Source organism: Drosophila ananassae, chromosome XL (genome assembly GCF_017639315.1).
Source record: "Drosophila ananassae strain 14024-0371.13 chromosome XL, ASM1763931v2, whole genome shotgun sequence".
In the NCBI taxonomy this organism is placed as follows: Eukaryota; Metazoa; Arthropoda; class Insecta; order Diptera; family Drosophilidae; genus Drosophila; species Drosophila ananassae.
In genome coordinates this window covers 14,475,745-14,496,331 of record NC_057931.1, presented here as the reverse complement: position 1 = coordinate 14,496,331, position 20,587 = coordinate 14,475,745, and the positions used below count along the sequence as shown (strand labels likewise).

The following is a 20,587-nucleotide window of genomic DNA, read 5'->3' as shown; positions in this document are numbered from 1 at the left end:
AAACCTGCAATATAAGAGATCTGTAGTCTGGAGCCAGGTCGACCAGACTTCACAAGCTAATATAAACAACTGAGTGTGTAAACATTCAGATATCAGATACGGTTAGTCCCATTCGATGCCTGCGCGTATCGAGAATCCGTTTCAGGTAACTGGCCAATGCGCTGGAAAACTTTCTAGACGATTACTTACTTGTTTACTTTGCATTTTAACAGAGCGAGAGCTCTGTTCAGAAACCTATCGCGAAAGCCACACTACAATTAAATCTTTTTGAAGTCGATTTAATTTTGATTCAAGTTTATTTTAGTTCGTTTTTTTCTATTTAATTGCTTACAACACTCACAAATTGTGGAGTTAATGTTTCGTTTTCCGTTTTTGTTTCTTATTTTTGATCAGTTGCGTTCAGTTCAATAAATAATAATGTAAATATCGATTTTTTGTTAATGACTTTTATTATTTCCATTTTCTCCACTTCTGTGACTAGATCAATTTTTGAAACATGATCCTGGTAGTTTTGTTTCGGCTTTTATTATTATATTTTCGTATTTAAATATATATTCAGGAGTGCCCCAGAAACCCGAAAATACTTCTCCAGCCCACTACGTTGTTCGGCAGGTGGGAGTCCCTGACATCTGAGAGCTTCCACCTTGATGGAACAACATACAACGGGAAGAAGGACTGGACTCCGAGGGACTAGCTCCTGATTTCTGCGGCACGCCTCGTTGTTAATGTATTTTAGTGGTTTTTGGTTTGTTTCGTTACTTTGTTTTTTTTTGGTTTTTGCATTTCATTTTAGTTTTTTGGGTTCGTTAGTATTACAATTAAATTTAACTCGTTAATGGATTGCTTAGCTAAAAAAAATCGTCTTATAGTTAGTTCGACACATCTTGATTTAGTTAGAAAGTTTGTAGTTTGATTGGGTTGGGGGAGTGGCGTGGTGGGAGTGGGTTCCAGTGCAGTTTGCTTCTTAAGTGGTCGGCTGGGAGGGGAGGACTATGTAATTCGTGTGCGGATAAGCTCTAGTTAGTACCTATTGAGCAGGCAATGAAGAGTGGTTCAAAACCCGGCACTGGGAGCCTGATGTCCGGATCCCGGCTCCCGCCTGGTGTCTGGGAGCTGATCCGAGCGGGTTGCTCCGCAGCCCGGACTCTGGACATAGAGAGGACTGAACAACCTGACTTACGCTATTGCTAGTATATAGTTCAATACGTTTGCATATATTTATAATTATATTTATATTTATATGTGTGCATGATCTCTGCTCCATTTAACATTATAATGCCGCGCTAAAATCTCAATACACAATTCGCTTAGATCCTATGACTAGTTGTCTATTACAATACTTTCCATTTTCAATTATTACCTGCTACTCCGTATCTCCACCCTCGCCCCGTGCTCTACGTTCGCCTTGGATCCGAATAAAAAAAGTTCAAAAAAAACAATCATAATAACAAGTCTTATAAGTAATATCTCGACTAGAGGTGCAAACGCCAACCGACGATTACCATCTCCGATTCAATTAGCTTCAACCGAATGCAATTAAGTCCTTTTTCGATATGGATCGTGGGTCTGGAAACTAATGTCTGGCTGACTGACTGACTGACTGACTGACTGACTGACTAGCTGATTGAGTGACCAAGTGACTGACTGAGACACACACACTCTCGTATGTACATATATACACCGATATATGCATAGATATAGACAGAGATATAGACCTTTGAGGATGCTGCGGGACACCGTTTGACGCACTCGCCTTTAAAACACCGCACATCATCGGGTGAGTTGCGATCTTTTAAAAGAAGTCGTCAAAGGTTTTTGATTATGTCTGGTACTGTAGCATCGGGGCTGACAAGTTGGGATGGTGCGAGGAGTTCATCCGCAGGGCGGACAGGCTTTTGTTGTACCACTCGTCCTCCGGCGACATTCCTGCAAAACAGATTAGAACAGAAGAGAGACGGGGGTCCGTGCTTAATGATGTGAATTAATGCTTTTTTCTACGTATTTGCGACATATATTAAATCAGTTCACTTTGACGCTTTGCATTTCCGCCATGCGGAAATTTCCAGTTACCCTTCCAGATTCCAAGACGATGCCCAGTCCTGTCCTGTTCACCCTGTCCTTACATGTCCTTCTCTCGACCTCCTCAAGACGGAGCCGGAAATTAATTTCACTGTCGAACCTATTCCTTTGGCCGGCTCCTTCATAATATCCGGCTGCCACGCCTTCACGGTCCCACCCCCTCTTCCTTCCCTGCCCCATTTATATGCCTTCCGTGAGTGCTTTCGGACAAATTTGGATGTTTACTTTGGCCCGTTTCCATGGCAAAGTCACACAATACGGCGGCGTCTCTGGAGAGGCGCCGCTGTCCGCGCTCCGATAAGCAGACACATCGGATTTCGTCACCCGAGTCGAGGCCTGCAGCGGAAACTTACTTGGACCCGCGGAAAAGCTGCGTAAGTCCCTCATCGGGAAAGGCCAGAGAGTCGGCCAAGACCGAAATTAAGCTTCATCCCGAGAGCTTGAGCTCTTCGGAGCCGAGGGCACCTCGGGTGATCGCTGAAGCTTTTAAGTACGGCTCTGAGCTGCCTATCTGCCCACAGCTGGGCAACCCGTTGTTCATTCGCTGTCGATCTGTGGATGGTAGCAGATGAATTGGTCTCGAGTTCAAGTGTTTGTGAAAGTGTCCAGTGTTCGGTACTCGTGGTCCCCAAGAGGGCTAAAGAGATCAGTGTCTTGGACCACCTGGCTGGGTAAGTGAAACTATCCCCCATGTCCAGGACAACGAACTTACCCATCGAGTCCTGCCGCACCCCGACGGAGCCCATGTTCGTACTGTGGGCCATGGAGAACGGTTGTGTCATGCCGGGATACGAGGAAGCGCCCATTTGAAAAAGATCCTGGAAACGGGAATGGCTTTAGTTATTCGGTGTCCTGGCAAGAATTTGGAAGGGATCGGGCTCACCTGGGGATAGCGATTCATGGTGTTGTGATGCGGATACGGCTGGTACCCGCGAGAGACGCTGTAGCCCTGAATGTTGCGCATCATTCCGTTGCAGGAGGGGATCACAGACGGTGCTAGCGCCTTTTGCAGCTGCTTCTCCTGCTTGCGGTACTTGGCTCGTCGGTTCTGAAACCAAACCTGAAAAGCGGAAAGGGATTTAAGTTTTTGTCCTTTTTCGACCTTTTCGGGGGCTCTTTAAGACGCTTTCTATCCCAATTTGGATTTTCTCCTTGTGGCCCCGGGACTGTTTGGGATCTCAGACTGCTGTGTGGGATGGTTGATGAGAAAAATAAGAAGACGAAACCAAATGGCAAAACCCCCCACCCCGCTGCACCCCCCATTCCCATCTCAGTCCCTCTGTCCCAGTTCCAGTCCTCTGTCTTTGCCTCTGGCTCGGGACGCTGCCAACGTCTTATGAGTGAAAAAATCTACTAAATTGAAATTGAAAATAAGTTGACGACGCTGTTTGGTACAAGGGTCTGGCCGGTCCCTGCTCTCCGAGTGAGTGCTTGGTCGGGGCGGGGTAGTCCACTCCTCTTCCCAGATATTATTAAAGACGGTCCTCGTCCTGATGATGGGACCGGGCTCCTTGCGCGCCGCGTCCTGCCTCTGCTCCGATGGCAAAAAGAAATTGCCAAGATGAAAGCCGCGCTCCGCCCTAGACAACGTGGCGGGTGTGCGGTGGGTGTGTAAAAATTTCCGACATTTTGAAAGCTGCTCAGCTTGCTTTGAGTTACTTACGAGTGGGGGAGGACATGGCCCGAGGGTCGGAAAGAAGATGGAGGGCAGGCTGCTCTGGGGTTGGGGATAAGGATAAGGATGAGGCCTGGACTGTAATGGCGGCACCCAGACGAATCGAGGTAAGGGTGGCTGGAACAGGGAGTAGGTGTGGGAGTGGGACTGGCACTGGGACTGGGCTGTAGTGGCTGCTTGTGTTTCCTGTCGTCTTTTCCTTCGTTTTTATTTTCTTTTATTTATTTTATCATTATTATTATCTTTGTCCATGGCTATGTAACTGTGTGCGGGTGTGTGGGTGCTGGTGTGCTGGTGTGCTTGTATGAGTGTAATGTGTGCCTGTGTAGGTGACTCGGGCTTGCCTTTAAATGAGAAATGAGAAATACAAGCTCGCCGCCCGCTGGCCCTGGGTTTCGAGGGTTGTTTTCAGGGCCCACTTTATGGCTCGTTCGGTCTGGTCTGGTCTGGTCTGGTTGGCTGCCAGCATAAAAATTCCAGCTAGGGCGCCATCACACACGTACACACCGATACGTGTGCCTGTGACTGTGCCGTAGCTGAGCGTGGGCCTGGGCCTGGGCCTGGGCTCGGCCCGTGTATGTGTGAGTGTGGCAGGCGGTGGGTGGATGGGTGTGCTGCTAAATAATGCTCTTAACCATCAGCTATGTATGGGCTGTTTGGGTTTGGGGTGGAAAATGCGTTATCTGAATGATTCAATGGTGCTCTGTCTATCTGTCGTTCAATTTCTAGCGCCTGTCTGAGCGCCTGTGTGTGTATCCCCGAGTTGGTGTATGTGTGTGTTTGTGTTTGTGTTTGTATTTGTGTGTGTCTGTGGGCGGAGTAACTCAATTAAGGATCCATTTGATGGCACACATACACACACATACGGGCAAACAACAAACAACAATATCGAAGGGAAATACACTCGAATTTAGCCAACTTTTCGCACTGCCTCGTACTGCCTTTGATGGGCGAGCCAAAGGACCCTTCTCCTGGCTCGCAGCTCCCAGCCCTGACCCTCGCTCCAACGCGCCATTGTACCCCGCTTAAAGTCGTCGCTTTAAAACGTGGCCTAAACATAAACAGCTATTCTGGGGAGTAATTAGATGAATGCAAATTATAACTACAAATAGCCATGGACGGCCAGGCACACAAACACGGAACTCGGTACACGGTACACGGAACAGAGGCACAAACCCGGCCTGCCAGCCCGGAAATATGAAAATTAAACGTATTCAAATTTAATTTGCTCTCAGCATTTAATCAAATTGAGCCGCTGCCAACGTTTGTTTTTGCTCGGTTTTGGTTTTTTCAATTCGCTTCATTTAGAGCTTTTCCCTCAAATTTTGTTATGCATTTTTTTGCGCCGGCCCACCGCGTATGAGTGAGCTCGATGTGAGTGATCCTGCCTCACCCGATTCGCCCGGTGCGTTGACCTACAATGCCTAGTCCGGCTAATTGTCAGCTGACCCTTCGGCGAGCTGACTGCCGCAGGGGATGGCCGGCAAGTGCTTGGACTTGGGAAACGGACCCGACACCGCACCGGACAACAACATATCGCGGCACTGGATGTTTACGTGGCGACGTGCCATGCCCCTTCTGGCGCCTGGGCCTGAGCTGGAGCTGGAGTCGGAGCCTAAGCAAACACCCAACAATAAACAAACACGCGGGGCAAGTGCAAGCATTCAACTCGTCTCATGTTTCTGGAGTGTCCCATGCCATCGAATTGCGATGGAATTGCGATTAGCGATCGATCGCAGACAGTGCGTTTTCAGACCATTTAAATAGAGGGGAATCCCCCCAAGGACAGCTGTCCAAGGGACCTCCAGATAATCGAGTTCCAATTGTTTTTGTTTCTCTGAAGTTAGACAAATAAGCTGTTCCCTTCCAGGACCAGTCGGATATCGTGTGAAATATTTCACAAAAAACTGGTAATAGTAACGGGATTTGCTCATCATTTACTCCTACTGGGTTTGATTTTGTTTCCACTTTTTCCAGACTTTGTTGGGGGACTTTCAGGTGGTTTTCTATGGGGTGGGCCCCATTAATTGAAAGCCATGTACCGTAATCTACCGGACTATGGAGGGTTTTCATATTTTTTTTTTATATATTGTTATATTAAGAGAGAACTTATTGAACTATCTGTATCTTTATATATAAAGGTTTTATTCAATAATTTTTTATGGGGTGCATTGATCTTTGGCTGATCATTAGGGTGTCTCCTTTCTGATCTTAGAAATGTTCTTCTTAATGGGAAGATAGCCTTACAAAATATACACATATTTCGTAAATACTTTTCACAAGATCAAATAATCGTTTTCAAAAATGTTCAATCGTTTGAGTATGAATTGCTGATATACATTTTTATACCCTTGCAGAGGGTATTATAATTTTGGTCAAAAGTGTGCAACGCAGTGAAGGAGACATCTCCGACCCTATAAAGTATATATATTCTTGATCAGGATCCCCTCCTGAGTCGATATGAGCATGTCCGTCTGTCCGTCTGTCCGTCTGTCCGTCTGTCTGTCTGTCTGTCTGTTTCTACGCAAACTTGTCTCTCAGTTTTGAAGCTATCGAGTTGAAACTTTGCACACACCCTTCTTTCTGTTGCAGGCAGTACATAAGTCGGAACGGTCGGGATCGGTCGACTATATCCTATAGCTGCCATATAACTGATTGATCGGAAATGCCATAACTTCGTTGTTTTTTAAGATAGAGGGTTGGGACTTTCCACACATGTTATATTTGATCAACATATCTTATGTACAAAATTTCATAAGGATCGGCCGACTATATCCTATAGCTGTCATACAACGATCGGAATTGGCATAACTTTAGTGTTTTTTAAGTTAGAAAGATGGGACTTGGTACAGATTCTATTTTGGATAAAATAATCTGATTTGCCAAATTTCATAAGGATCGGCCGCCTATATACGATCCGCTATATATCTAATAATATAAGATGCGTGGCGCCACCTAGCGGACTGCGACTGAACTGCAAGGGTATATCAACTTCGGCTCCGCCCGAAGTTAGCTTTCCTTTCTTGTTATATATACATTTTATAGATTTTATAGATATTTACAATCTTTTTTTTTATATCTAAATAATAATTAATAAATGTCATTGAGGCTAAGCTGGGGGTAGCTAATTTATCAATTCAGAATTTTGACACATTTCGAACAAATTGTTTCACTTTTCTGTAACAAATCAATGAAATAATTGACTCTGAGGCAGTGCAGCCAGAACCTGGACAAGTGAATATTATTGTTCACACCCCAGTAGTCGCAATCGGGCCTTGAGATACATTTAGATTTTCCAGGCAGATGTCCCCGGCAACGCCCCCTTTCTGCCCGCCCGCCCATCTAGTTGATTTCGCATCAAAAAGAATACTCGACAAATTTGTCAACACCAACATGAACAGCAACAGCAACAGCAACATCAACGGCGGTGGGGTGGCAGAGTCTGTGTTGCAGGGCGCAGAGTGGCAGAGTCAAGTTGTGAGCGACGGCGCCGCGCACTCGTCAAATTACAGGGGCGGGGGCACATCTCAGGGCAGCGGCAAGGGGGTTGCACCGCCCGACCCGTTCCCAATATAAATATTTGAACATTTGTCGAAAAATACGGTTAATGCTGTTCTAATAGCCCGACAACGCGTTCTGGTTTCGATTCTGGTTCCCGGCGTGTAATTTTATCGCAAACAGTTGTTTCGCCGGGGGAGGGGCGGGACGGTCGGGCTGCGGATTATGATTGCAAGATATGATATTTATGAGGAGTATATCATATCGCAGTCGCCCGGGCCTGGTTGGGCTGGAATTCCAATCGATCGGATTCTAGCCAACTGGCCAGAAGGCCTCGAAACAGATGCAACATGAGCGGTTTGTTTTGAAATATACATATTGAAGAGAAAGCAGGTCCTAGACCTTAGACTCCAGTAACCAACTTATGAAATAAAAACTTGTTTTCCTTATCGATGTCTCTAAAGTGTCTTTAAAAGTTAAAAAAAAGGAAAAGATTGAGAATATACTTTGTCTAAGATGGTTAAGCCATTTCAAAACAACGAAATTCTTGCAACTCTATTTGCAATATTCACAATAACTATTACTTTGAGTTTTTAAAGACTGACATTATTATTTTAACCTCCAAACAAATCTATCTTACCTTTTATCTTATCATTTGAAACCCCTTTCACGGCATTTCTTTATTCTATGGCATAATAATTAGTTTAATCAGAATTGGAGTAGATAATGTAATATTACATTTCTATAAAATACAATAATGGCATAATAAAAAATAGCTTTTTATACTGTCTTTTTTACAATCGTTATCTTTCAATTCTTAACTATTTCATATTCAATTATAAATTAAAACCTTTAAAATTAAAGCAATTAAAAGCTAAATAATTCTTGACTCAAATGTCCCATGTATCCAAATGTTTAAATTAAAGGTGGATATAAAAATATAAATTAGTTGAATTGAAGTACTGTACGACAGTTTTTTTTTAGAGTTTATCTGGCGGTTTTTTTTGGGTTTAGGGTAAAGTTTTTCTTTTGAGGGAAATAATTTCCTTTTAAATTTTTATGTGATTTTAAACAATTTGGGAATAATTCTTGAAATAATGCTTTTCAAGATGCTTTTTACGGACTCACATACTTTGTTTGTGATTTTATCTCCTGAAGCCCCGTAGATAGGAAGGATATATGTGCAATTACAATACAATATTTTACGCCAAAATGTTGTTAAATTTATTGAAAATTGGCATTCGTGAAGTGAAAGCATATTGTAATAGGTGGAAGATATATTCGTTTATATATTATTGAGACTAATTTTTATGAACTTTTGCAATACAAATACTAATAATATTCTTCAGCGGCGAAAAAAGACGGTTTGGCCATGTCCTTATGGAACTCCACCTGTCCATCTTTCTGGATAAACAAATGGGGCTCAGAGACTATATGCGATAGATTCATATTGATTCATATGTGATAGACTCTTTTTACCGAAAATATCAGAACTTTATTTGTTTTTTTATGAATATGCAGTAAAAAGTGCTGGAAAAATTCTAGCCATTTTGCAAGTGTTCTTTAATCGACGATCCCATTTTATTGATAACCAATTCCCCAATTGCTCTTTGGAAAGCCACTTCAAAGGAAACTTTGTCATGAAAGGCACTTGCTGCAAACACTTTCTAAAACCCCGTAAAAACGAACGTAATGTCGTGTAATTCAACACCGCAATCCCCGATGCATTCAACCCTCCGGGATGGTCCTGCGGAGCGGAGTGGCAGTGGAGTGGCAGCCACCCGCCGCACTCACTTGTCTAGCAGTCATGATAAAACTATAAATTAATTATTACAGCGGCGCACTTGAAAGCCTGGAAAGCCTGAAAATGTACGGGGCAGAGTCAACGAACCGAGCCCGGGCTCGAAATCGGAGTTCAGAGTCTGGGCTACCCGGAGGGTCTGCTGGTCCGGCGCGGCCTGGTCTGGCATGAGCACTTGAGAGCAACACCACTGGGAAGCAGTCGTTCGGAATAATCGCTCGCTAATCGGTGACTTGGATCTGATCAGCAGGATGTACCGACCACCGACTAGCGACCACCAGACCCAGCCGGGCATGGATCATCGATGAGGAAGCGTGGTTGCAAGCCCTCCGCCCTCTTCCCGAGGCGATTTCTATTCGGCGTGAACAACTGTTGAATTTCAAGTAATTGGCTACGTTCAAGCGGTCCAGGGGGGGTCCGGAGGGGGTGGGTACATGGGACACGGGTAGCGGGGTGGAACTCCATGGAGCTGTCGTCAATGGGATGGCTTTACTCACTTGAATCCGCGCCTCGTTCAGCTTCGTAGTGCGCGCCAGCTCTTCGCGGCAGTAAATATCCGGATAATGCGATTTCGCAAATGCAGCTTCCAGTTCCGCTAATTGTTCCTGAAATTAAGAGGATCTTAATTAGGCTAATTTGTTAGGCAGCACTTTCCTGTTCCCCCTATTTCACTTTTTCACAAATCATACATTTTTCATTTTATCAAAAACCTAAATATATGTACATCTAAATATGTGTACCTAAGTATATGTACACATCGAAAGTAAACTATCCGTTCTTGACTTGTGTATCTTTAAAAGGAACTTGTCGAATAGACCAAATATGAGGAGCTTCTGTAACCACATTCCAGCCAGGACCATAAGGAATATTTGAATTTTTCACTTATTAAAGAAAATGTTTATATTAAAATTTCTACAAAAAGTTATACTCCTACCAAAGCACAGTAACTATAACGTGGTCTCGTTACCAAACTGACAGATTTTGAGTGAAATAGTGTTGACTTACAAGTGAGTTGTTAACCCTTAGTTGGATTCAATTCGCGTACCATAATAAAGAGACAGAATGTTCTTTATAATTGCTCTCCACATGTTTCTGTAATTTCAATTTTAATTCGAAAGTATTTGCTGATTTTGAACAGAAAATTTTGTAGATAAATAAATTCTGTTTCTAACATAAGTTTGTATCTGATGCCACGTTGTAATTATAATCAATTTGAATAATTGTATCAGGCTTATTTGGTTTGTGTTCTTCTTCAGAGCAGTTACACACAGTAAGGGTTAAAATTAATGAAAAACTTGCATGTCGAAAAAATTATTGCTTTACAACACTGGATGTTAACCGACTAACAACCGAACAAAATGTCAATGACGAGACCACCTTATGGGTATTGAACCATGGGTCTATGCCCTAAAAATGTATTAAATTTATTTAACAATTCTCCTTTGAAATTATAGAAAAGTGTCTATATTTGTGTCTACGACCTTAAAAAGGAGGTCTAATTACTGAGTTCGAACATTCGTTTAAGAAATTTAGATTACAACCAAGTTTATTTAAGGACATTAGAGGAGAATATTAAAATGTTTATTAAAAATATGACTTACGACCAAAAAAAAAGTTAATGTTGCATAAGAGGTAGATGTATAGCTGTGACTACTCTGTGTTGGAAGTTAATATCCCTAATATCTGTTGCGCTTAAAATATTGAATTTATTAGAGATCCTTTCTGTGACATTAGCTATGGGAGAGATGTGGGAATAGTCAACTTTAAGAAGGATTAGACCGTTGCTTCTGGTACGTTGCGTCCTGGCACCTTATTAGTGAAATGGAGAAGCAGTAACGGAAGGCTCCAGGTGGGCCTAACCACCATACTCGCTCAGGCTTCGGCCTCCGCAAGGAGGAAATTGGCGTGTTCTGGCCTCAGACTGGACAACAAGCTCCCCTTTGTTGTTGGCCTCGTTGCTCTTGTGGAAGCAAAGTTTTAATTACGAGTAACCTTCACGAAATCTAATTAAAATTTCTCCGACAGGTCTCTGGGACCTCCAGGGGGAGCCGGGAGTAGGATGCTGGGCAAAGGCGTAAGGTGAAAGGTGAAAGGAGAAGCGAGCTGCGAGAAGAGAGAAGAGAGAAAGTAGAGAGGCGGGAAACTGACCTGTGTGAATGTGGTTCGATGTCTCCGCCTGGCTGGTGTGGGGCAGGATGCTGTGGTTGGGGTGTGGCCGGCGTGCTGACTCAGCGTTGATAATCCACTTCCGGGCGATGTGATGCCTGTGGACACCGTCGAAAGGCCGCTGTTGGGCTCCGGCTTGAGCTTCTTGAAGGCTCCCTCTGCTGCAAAGACACCACATACTTGGGTTACTAGGATTCGCATTAAAGATTTAACGACCGGCCAGTGCCAGTCATGCCGCCTGATTAATATGCGGGAAACGTTTAGCCAAAAGTCCTCCGCCCTGGTCTGTAGTACTCCCCCTTACTGCCCGCCCCGCACCATCTGACCCCGTCGACCTTTTGACCCTTAAAATGTTGCATAATTGCCCAGGCAAGAGCAACAACAACAACCTCGACCGTCAACATTAGAGCTGCGGCCACAAGACGCTGCGCTGGCAGCCATTGTCGTGGCCAGGCCGACGCAAAAAGGTGAAAAGTTCTGGATCGGGCCGACACTTGGGTCACGTCGCCGTGGCGGCCATGGCTATGGCGATGGCGGTCGCATGAATATGCAATATGGGATAATTTATGCAAATTTCGGCCACATTAATCGAGGCAAAGTACCTGGGTAGCAGGTCGCAGGTCGCGGCTTGCTGGTCGCAGGTCGCTGCTTCCAGACAGCCCAGCAGCCGCTTTCCTGCCGCTCATGATGGCATTTGGCAAACGCGTGCCAAAAGGCGGCAAATTATGGGCAAAGGCCAAAGGTTAAAGTAGGGGCACTGAGTGTGCTTCACAGGACACGGGTCCTGGCTTGGGGATGTGGCTGCTTTGGCGCTTAATTGGCGCGCTTAGCTCGTTAACAAAATGTAAACTATGTAGAAAATGTTGGATGCCGCCGCACTAATTGAGTTACACACAATCTCCGTCGATACCTTGGCTCGTTCTGGCCGAAACGGAGCGAATACTGTTATTTATGTTAAGTAAGCCACCCTCTGTCCGCTCCTGCCGGCCCTGGTCAAATGCAATTGACCTTGCTGGATGCAGCTTTGTGTGGGCCACGCTGCTCCGGCCCCGGTGAGCCTGCCTGTCGGCTGTTGCACAACCAAACAAGGTCAAACAATCCTCGCCAGCCGCCCGCTGCCAGTTGCACGTAGAAAGAATTATGCTGATGCGTATTAAGGCTTTCCGCTCGGGCAAAGAAGAAACTTGTTCATTAACCATGCAACGTCACTGGGCAGCCGATGACCAGGAGTGGAGTGACAGGCCGAAGTGCATCCTGTGCAGGGATAGTTATACCCGGAACTCGGAGGCTATTCGGAGATATTTTGCTGAAGAAGAGGCTCTTCTCTATATATTTTCCTGATAAGCATAAAAATCGAGTCGATCTAGCCATGCCAGGAGGTATTCATATCCAGAGTCTATACAAGAAGTCCAATTTAACTTCCAACCACACAATTTGGACAATTTTCAAAAGACTTTCCAGACATTACTTTTTACTATAAAAAGCCAAAAAATAAATCATTTTTCCAGGAGACACGGGAAGAGTTTCGAATCACAGGGAGACAAATAATTCGTCTACAATTTTTTTATTTTTTGTTTAATTTCAATTATACCACAATAGACCCCTTGTATAGAGTTAAAGAAGTCATAAGATTAATTGTAATAGATATAAGAGCAAAAATGTCATGGGAGAAATCCCATTTCTAGAATTTATTTCTAGAATACTTGGTGTCATAGATATAAGAACAAAAAAGGCATAGGGGAAATCCGATGATTATACCTAGACTACTTGTGTGTGTCGGAAATATCTGGTCATATGGCAGATTTTCGTTATTTAAAAGTAAAAGAAACAGCATATCCGATTCAACGGATCCTTCGCCATAGCGTTTAAGCCAAACTAACATATCCAATAAGTATGTGTAATAATTCTCTCACCAGTATCGACAATAACTGGTCATAAGACCGATTTTCGTTCTGTGTTAAAATAAAAATTAGTGTAATAAACCGAATACAAGACGAAACAGGATATCCGATTTAACGGATCCTGCGCGTCATACCGAATAAGCCAAACTAAAATATCGATTAAGTACAAATATTAACCACAACTGCCTAGTGGCAGACTTTCCAACTGTTAGTTTTATAACAGTTTTAAGTTAAGAAATGCATGCAAGTAGTACATATTGTGGAAAGAACTAGCAACTATCTCCTAGTTTTCTTAGTTCGCTGTGTATGGGCTATGATATTCTATTGAGACTATTTTGTCTTAGGAGCCCAATAAGTAGACAACGAATATATAACATGTTCCCTTGTTTCATTTAAGTAAGTGTCCCGACGTGACTAATCTATTTGTATTATATTTAGAAATTTATGTGTTAATTTTAAGATTTTAGTTATTTAGAGCTCACTGCAGAGCAATTCTACTTATGTATAATCCAATATATAATAGGAATAAGGAACATATAAATAAGGTGTATATAAATTAAATATAAAAGAAAACAAATATGCCTTCCATGTAAGTGTGGTTGTTGGATATATGTATGTATATAAAGAATCATCCTACTTTCTTTTAACTTTCCTTAAGTTAAAAGTATAATAAATAGAGGGCAGCTTGGCTTATTGAATTAATAGACTTCTTAAGCTCAGAACTTTTGCAAAAAGAGACAGTACATTGTCTAGGAGATATTTTAGGGGTCTCAGAGGCCTAATTGAAACAGAATTCTGTTCATAAATATTCTGAATGCTATAAGATATGTATCTCATCTCATTTATCATGTGGAGTTTTTGATATTTATATGAATCTAGAAAGTCAAAATTTAAGTTTTACTTTGAAATACCGACGGCAAAACTCTATCAACTCTATCAACTCGATTATCCATAAAATATATACTCAGAAGACCAGATACATTCCTTCTCACTAGAGTTAAACATTGTTATTTTTGTGCAATGGGGGATAAGGCAAAGTGGTAAACTTATTATGTCATCTTTGAACTATATTTGAACTATAAATTTTAAAAGGAATTATTATGCAATATCTTTGATATAGCAACATAGTAAAATAATATCCACATTGTAGAATATGTCAGTTAGTGAGGGGGTCATTGATGAAAAAAAGTGTACGTTTTGGACATTACTCTTGGTTTTTAGTTATTATTGTATAAAGTATTTCTGCAATATTATGTAAGAGGAAAAAGGAATATTTCGCATTCTAATTAAGTACATAAATATATTTTAAAAATTAACAAACAAAATTATTTATGTAAAGCAATACTCTAATAGTTTTCATTTGTGTTTAGTTTATTCAGCCAATGTGGACTATTTTTGAAGAAGTTACTGTTTTTTTTCATTTACTTTCTTGTTTTTCCAAATCTATTATCGAAACAGCCGATAAGAGATGTCTCAAATTTTCTTAAACTTCTTTCAAAAATTATACTGTATAATTTCTTCTTAAAATATTCCTGCACGATCTTCCAAAAAATAATGTCTCAAGCAACAGAAATTTTTATAAAAGGGTTAGTTTACCTTACCAAGTCATATTTAAAGAAAAATGTATAGAAAAGAGAGGAGTACAGGATATCATATAGTCGTGTAACTTGACAACACCCATTCTCTTTTGTTTTTTTTAACTTGTTTATTTAATTTTTAATTATTTTATTAAACTATCATAACATATTTATATCGGACGGTATAATGAGAATTTCACTTTTAAATCAATCTTCTAAAAAAGAATAGTTGGAAAAAGCCCCGATCCTTATGAACCTTGGCAGATTGGATAAGTTCGCTCAAAATAAAATCTGTGTAAAGTCCCAATCTATCTAAAAACAAAAAAGTTATGTTATTTCCGAACATTCAGTTATACCGCAACTACAGGATAGAGTCGACCGATCGCGGCCGACTTTCGACTTATATGAACATGACTTATTATATATAATAAGTCATCCTCCTTATAGGAGGATGGGTGCAAAGTTTGAAGTTGATAACTTTAAAACTAAGAGACTAGTTCGCAAAGAAACACGGACAGACGGACATGCTTACATCGACTCAGGGGTGATCCTGATCAAGAATATATATACTTTTTAGGGTCGGAGATGTCTTCTTCCCTGCGTTGCACACATTTGACCAAATTATAATACCATCTGAACTGGTAAAATGAGTACAAATGAGAATCCTAGTGTATACATATGTATAAGCTTTTTCTTTGAACTCACTTACTATTATTTTACGGTATTACTAGCTTTTTGAGTCTAGTAATAAACCTCTTTGCGTTTTATGCAATTAAGAAAAATAAGGAGCCAAAATAGATTTGTTGTTTGTTCAGTGCCTCATTGAATGAAATTCCTTGTATTGTTTGTTATATAAGAGAACTGGAAAACTATAAAAACTATTGAAAACTATAAAATATGGCATCGACTGGCATGGACCAAGTCAAAGGAACGGACAAGGTATCCACGTTGGATGTTGTTATAATATTTAAAGTGTTTGAAGTAATGCCTCGTTAACTGCTTTTGGGATGAAAAACTTTTAATTTATTCATAGACTAGTTACATTGGTCCGAGGATATAGGAAAGAGGTTAAAAAAAGAGACAATGGAAGGGGTACATAATGATTCCAAACATGGTTATAAACAATGTGTGATATTGAATAGATCATGCGACACTCGAAGGGGTCTGCCCGGTTCAGCTGCTCTACCCCGTTCCGAAATGCAATAATCCGCAAGGGGGACGGGGTAAAGGAGAGTGCCAGGATGCCAAGACACAGGATGCCGGACATAGGACACGCGGCAGTCCGACGATAAACCCACAACAAAGAGAGCCACGCAGTAATAGGAATCCGTAAATGAACAGCAACAAACAAGCAAAAGACACAGGAAGGGAACAAAAGACAGAGCAGAAGGACAAAGGACACGGAACGAGGACCAAGAGCAATGGCAAGGCTGAGCACTAAAGGGTTCTGGTGTTAAAGGATAATGCCCAGATAATAGACATGGCCGTTGTGGTCAGATTAGGGGCGATCGTTCGCAGAGGAGTCCGAGGAAGTGGAGGCGGACACTCACCCGAGATTGTGTGGTCGGAGAGGCGCGAGGGCGGCGTGTGCGCCGGGGTGTGGTGGTGCGAGGACGAGTCCATGCCGGGTGTGGGCAGGCCTGAGTAGAGGGCGCTGAAGTCCTCCGGCGTGGTGCTGCACTTGCGCTGGTGGTTGAGCGACGAGGAGGAGGACTTGTCAAGCGTTGTGATCGGGGAGCGGGTATCCTGCACTGAGCTGGCGAGGCTAAGCAGTCGGTTCTCGTGCGAGCCGCCAATGCCCATCAGCCGCTGGTCCTGGAACGACATGAACTTGGTATCCTGCGCCACGCCGCCGTGTTGCATGCTGGCGTGGTCCTCCAGCAGTCCCTGCTGTAGGCCCAGCAGCCCACCCACCAGATTGGGACGTAGCTCGTCCATGCTCAGCTTTCCCGCCTGCCCGCCGGCGGAGAAGTTCAGCTGGCGGCTGAAGATCGCCGGGAAGATGTTGAACTGCTGCGAGTCGGCGCTCGACTGCGGACTGAGTCCCAAGCTGTGGGGCGTCACGTGCGGAATGGAGGCGGCAGCAGCTGCGGCCGCTGCTACGGCAGACACGGATCCAGCTCCGGTGCCCGTTCCGGCCGAGCTGGGTCCGTTACCGATCAGCAGGGTCGGCGCTCCGTTGTTGATCAGCTGCTGCTGCTGCTGTTGTTGCTGTTGCTGCTGCTGCTGTTGCTGGAGCGGCGCGGCGACTCCCACGCCCGTCGGCAACTGTTGCGCCTGCTGGGGCTGCGGCTGCTGTTGCGGCTGCTGGTGGGGCACAGAGACTGAGACCGATGGCAGCAGTCCGTGGTGGCCGTGCGCTACCGCCAGTGCCTGGGCGTGGCCGTGGGCGTGACTGCTGTGGACGTGCGGATGGGTGAGCGACAGGGTGGAGCTGGAGCTGCTCCCGTTGCTGGCGCTGTTGCCGCTGCTGGCTACCGCCTGCTGTTGCTGCTGCTGCTGGTGTTGTTGCTGTTGCTGTTGCTGCTGGTGCTGCTGTTGCTGGACCGCTGAGTTGTTGCTGTTGTTGTTGCCGCCGACGACGACTCCTCCAGCAGCTCCACCTCCTCCTCCGCCTCCGCCACCACCACCGGAACCAGGGCCGCCGGCACAACTCTGATGTTTGAAATCCAACTTGTGGCCGGCGTAGAAACGCTGCGTATCGATATACGTCTTGAAGAAGTCGAGTGAGTAATCCAACTGGAAGCTGTCTCGCGGCGAACGCGTCCCCGTTGCGTAAGCGAATTCGAACTGGGCAGGCCCTGAGCCTGGACCTTCCAGGGGAGAGTCCTTCCTGCCGACGGCTATCCTCTCGGTTAGTCTCTAACCTGTAACCTCTTTTTCACCCAATGCGTCACGTCAAGTGTTTCTCGCTTGGCCTTCACTGACTACTTTCTCTCACTCGGTTGGCACTTGCTCAAGCTTTTTCGTTGTTTTTCTAACGGTTATTGTTGGTGCGGGATGTCGCCATCCCTGTAATCTGGTCACTTGAAAAAAAAACGAACTCGATTGCAAACTTCTTGCAGGCACTGCACATCCAAATAACAAAAAAAAGATATCCCGCTTCCGTCCCGCTATTCCCTTGGGTCTCTGTGATCTCTAGTGGCGAGTGGGGAGAGCGAGCGCCGCTCTCGAGCACCGTTACGCGAACTTTCACCGTTAACCGTTGATCGGAGACCGTACACCGTGGGTGTACCGTTAAGACAAGAGCCGCTGCCGCAACTGTGGGCTGCTGCGCTTTTGTTTTGTCCGCTTCCGTTCTCGACTTGGCTTCGCCGTGGCTGCTGGTGCTGCTCCTCGCAAGCAGCCAGAAGGATAATAATAATAGGACGACGAGTAATAAGGAGGAGAGCGCACAGCCGAAGGACCATCCGCTTGTCGCTGGCTTTGTGCGCTTGTAGGTGTGGTCCGAGAGTCCTTTTTGCCCGTCGCCGTGTGTACACAATAAAATAACAAACTTCACCGCGCCCTGACGTGCAATTGTCTCTTGGTTGCTGCTGCTGCTGTTGCTAGCACTTCAAATCCTGTGGCTGTTTTGTCGTTTTGTTGCTTTGAAGTTTGTTGTTTTTCGCCGTTTGTTGTTTTGTCTTTGTTTCTACTGCAGATGGTTCACGCACGCACGGTGATACGTATTCGCGGCCGATCAAACTTAAAATGATATACAATTTCAAGCAACATACAAAATTATAACGAAATTAAGGATCATGTGCTTGCCAACTGAGACGCCGACGTCGCTGCTCGTCCTGCTGCTGCTGCTGCGGCCCTCCTCGTTGCCAGTGGTTGCTTCTGCTGCAGATGTTGCTATGGTGTCGATGCTGCTGTTGCTGCTGCTGCTGCTGCTGCGGGGACAATTGCGGGCTGCGCGCGAACGATTGGTGGTTAGCACTGGCTCGGTGTGCGTGTGCAGCTCATGGGTGTGCGTCTGCGTGTGCCTGTGTCTGTGCAGTCGTGACCACGAATCGTTAGTCGTACTAATAATTTAAAAAAAATAATGGAGCTCCAGTGAGTGTGTGCGTCCGTGTGTGCCTTCTCCCCATGGAGAACGAGTGCGACAGAACGACAGCAGCAGCTGCCTTCCCGTTCGCGCACCACCGCCACTTGCCGTCTCGCTTTAACTTATTTGGTTAATTTCGTTAGTTGTTGCCGTCGCCATTGCTGTCCTTGCCGCCGTAGTTGTAGCTGTCGTCGGGACGTCGCCTACTCGTTTGTTTTGCGGCAGACGAGAGCCAGCATTCGACATCCGACACTCGTGGCTGTGTGCGTAGGGGCTATGCCAAATCCCAGGTCGACCACTGTTTATTTTCCTTGATCCATTGGCCATGTTCCGACTCCAGTTCCCGCACCCGTTCCCTCACCCGCTATAACTCCCGTACCTCGCTGCCACTAACAGTTATTCCATTACCCTGGACGAGCACACTTCCGGTGACACACTTTCACGGTCGCCAAGCCGCGGAAAGCTTCGCGGGGCAGCCCCTCACCCCAGCCGATCGATGGAGAGGCTCGCTCGACGGAGAATTCCTGCAGAGAACTTCCCGGAGCAAGCGTCCGGGCAGCCAGCCTCCGCTCCACCTGTGCGATTCAAACAAGGTGCCGTAGCTGATGATGCGGCGCTGGCTGAGGGCCGACTGAGGCGGGCTCGGGTGCCAGAAAGAGATGCAGCGAGTGCAGCAGCGCCGCCAGACGAGGACGTCAGTAGCGCCTGCCATGCTGCCAGCACTGCGGCCATGTCCTGGCAGCGCCACACACCGGTTGTCTCGCTCCGACACCCGCCCGCCTGCGAGCCCAGCCATTGGCCAATCGGCGAGCAGCAAAATGGAGTCTCTGCGTTGTTGTTGCTGCTGCTGCGCAATGAATTAGTCCTCGTTAAATGTGTCGACGACAGCGCCGGTTATGGCGACGACGACGACGACGACGACGGCGGCAGCGGCTGTGACTGTGACTGAGACTGCGGCAAGTTCGCCGTGGCGCTGTTGCCAGTTTTCTTGCCATTTTCTTTCAGCCCGCTTGCAGTTGCGCACCGCGCTCCACCCGTCCGTCCGACCGCCCGCCAGTCGTCGTCCTGCCAGTTGGCGTCCTTCCCTGTATCTCAGTAATCCTTAAAGCAAGACACTCGACTGAAAGTCCCCATTTGTTTGGCTGTGGCTCGACTCTGACGCCGTCGCTCGTGTCGCCTGTCGCCCGTCCCTCCCCGCGTCCCCTCCGCAGCTGCAAGCGGCCTGCAATGGGCCCAAATGGGCCACTCTTCATATCCGTTCCCGTTGCCAACAACAACGCCCTTTTGCCTCGGCTCGAAATGATTAAAACTTTTTCCCGAACCAAATACAACAAATAAGGAGCCAAAAGTTTAACCCGGCACATGACCAGACACATGGACGGGGGCTCTGGAGCCAAAGGACTTACTCATCGTCCTTTAAGGAGCGATCAGCACTGCTAGTGGCTGAAGTGAGTTGGAGGGGGGACGAGTGGGCGGGCTTTAAGAAGAAAGCAAAAGCTAGGTGAAGACAGCTAGGAAGGTTCGAGGATTTTCGAAAAGGAGCAGTTACGTAAGATAACTCTGAGAGCTTCGAATCAAAGAACCAAGACATAGCCTTAAAATGCAACAAAATGCTAGGGAAATGCACTGATTTAATCAAATTGTTAGGGGCCTTACACTTTGGTTGAGCTGATAGAAATCTATATTTCAGGACAAGGTTTATAATATCCTTAACGGACAGTACCCATGTTAAATCAAACACCAAATCAGAACTTATAAGATGGTCGAAGAATACATTACACTTACTTGTTTCATATACATATGTTTGGCACTAAACAGGAAGTTATTTTGGAATATAAATGGCCAGAGACATCCGCT

The 20,587-nt window shown here is 45.1% G+C and overlaps 1 protein-coding gene across 1 annotated transcript; it reads right to left on the bottom strand.

Moving 5' to 3' along the window:
- Window positions 1-424: 424 nt before the first annotated feature.
- On the bottom strand, window positions 425-18,107 carry LOC6503191 (homeobox protein abdominal-B). Its single transcript, XM_032455978.1, has 7 exons — window positions 17,901-18,107; window positions 16,248-17,559; window positions 11,202-11,380; window positions 9,551-9,658; window positions 2,963-3,139; window positions 2,792-2,897; window positions 425-1,926 (listed from the first exon to the last, which is right to left on the bottom strand). Exons 1-7 carry the CDS (start codon window positions 18,105-18,107, stop codon window positions 1,820-1,822), a joined length of 2,196 nt encoding a protein of 731 aa, XP_032311869.1. The 3' UTR covers window positions 425-1,819.
- Between the last annotated feature and the right edge of the window lie 2,480 nt (window positions 18,108-20,587).

Excerpts from the sequence above, each read along its gene's own strand:
- LOC6503191 (XM_032455978.1), bottom strand. The coding sequence starts at position 18,107 with ATGGTCCTTCGGCTGTGCGCTCTCCTCCTTATTACTCGTCGTCCTATT. Across the intron at positions 3,140-9,550 it reads TGAACGAGGCGCGGATTCAA|GTTTGGTTTCAGAACCGACG; the intron begins GTGAGTAAAGCC and ends TCCGCTTTTCAG. Across the intron at positions 1,927-2,791 it reads GGTGCGGCAGGACTCGATGG|GAATGTCGCCGGAGGACGAG; the intron begins GTAAGTTCGTTG and ends TCTGTTTTGCAG.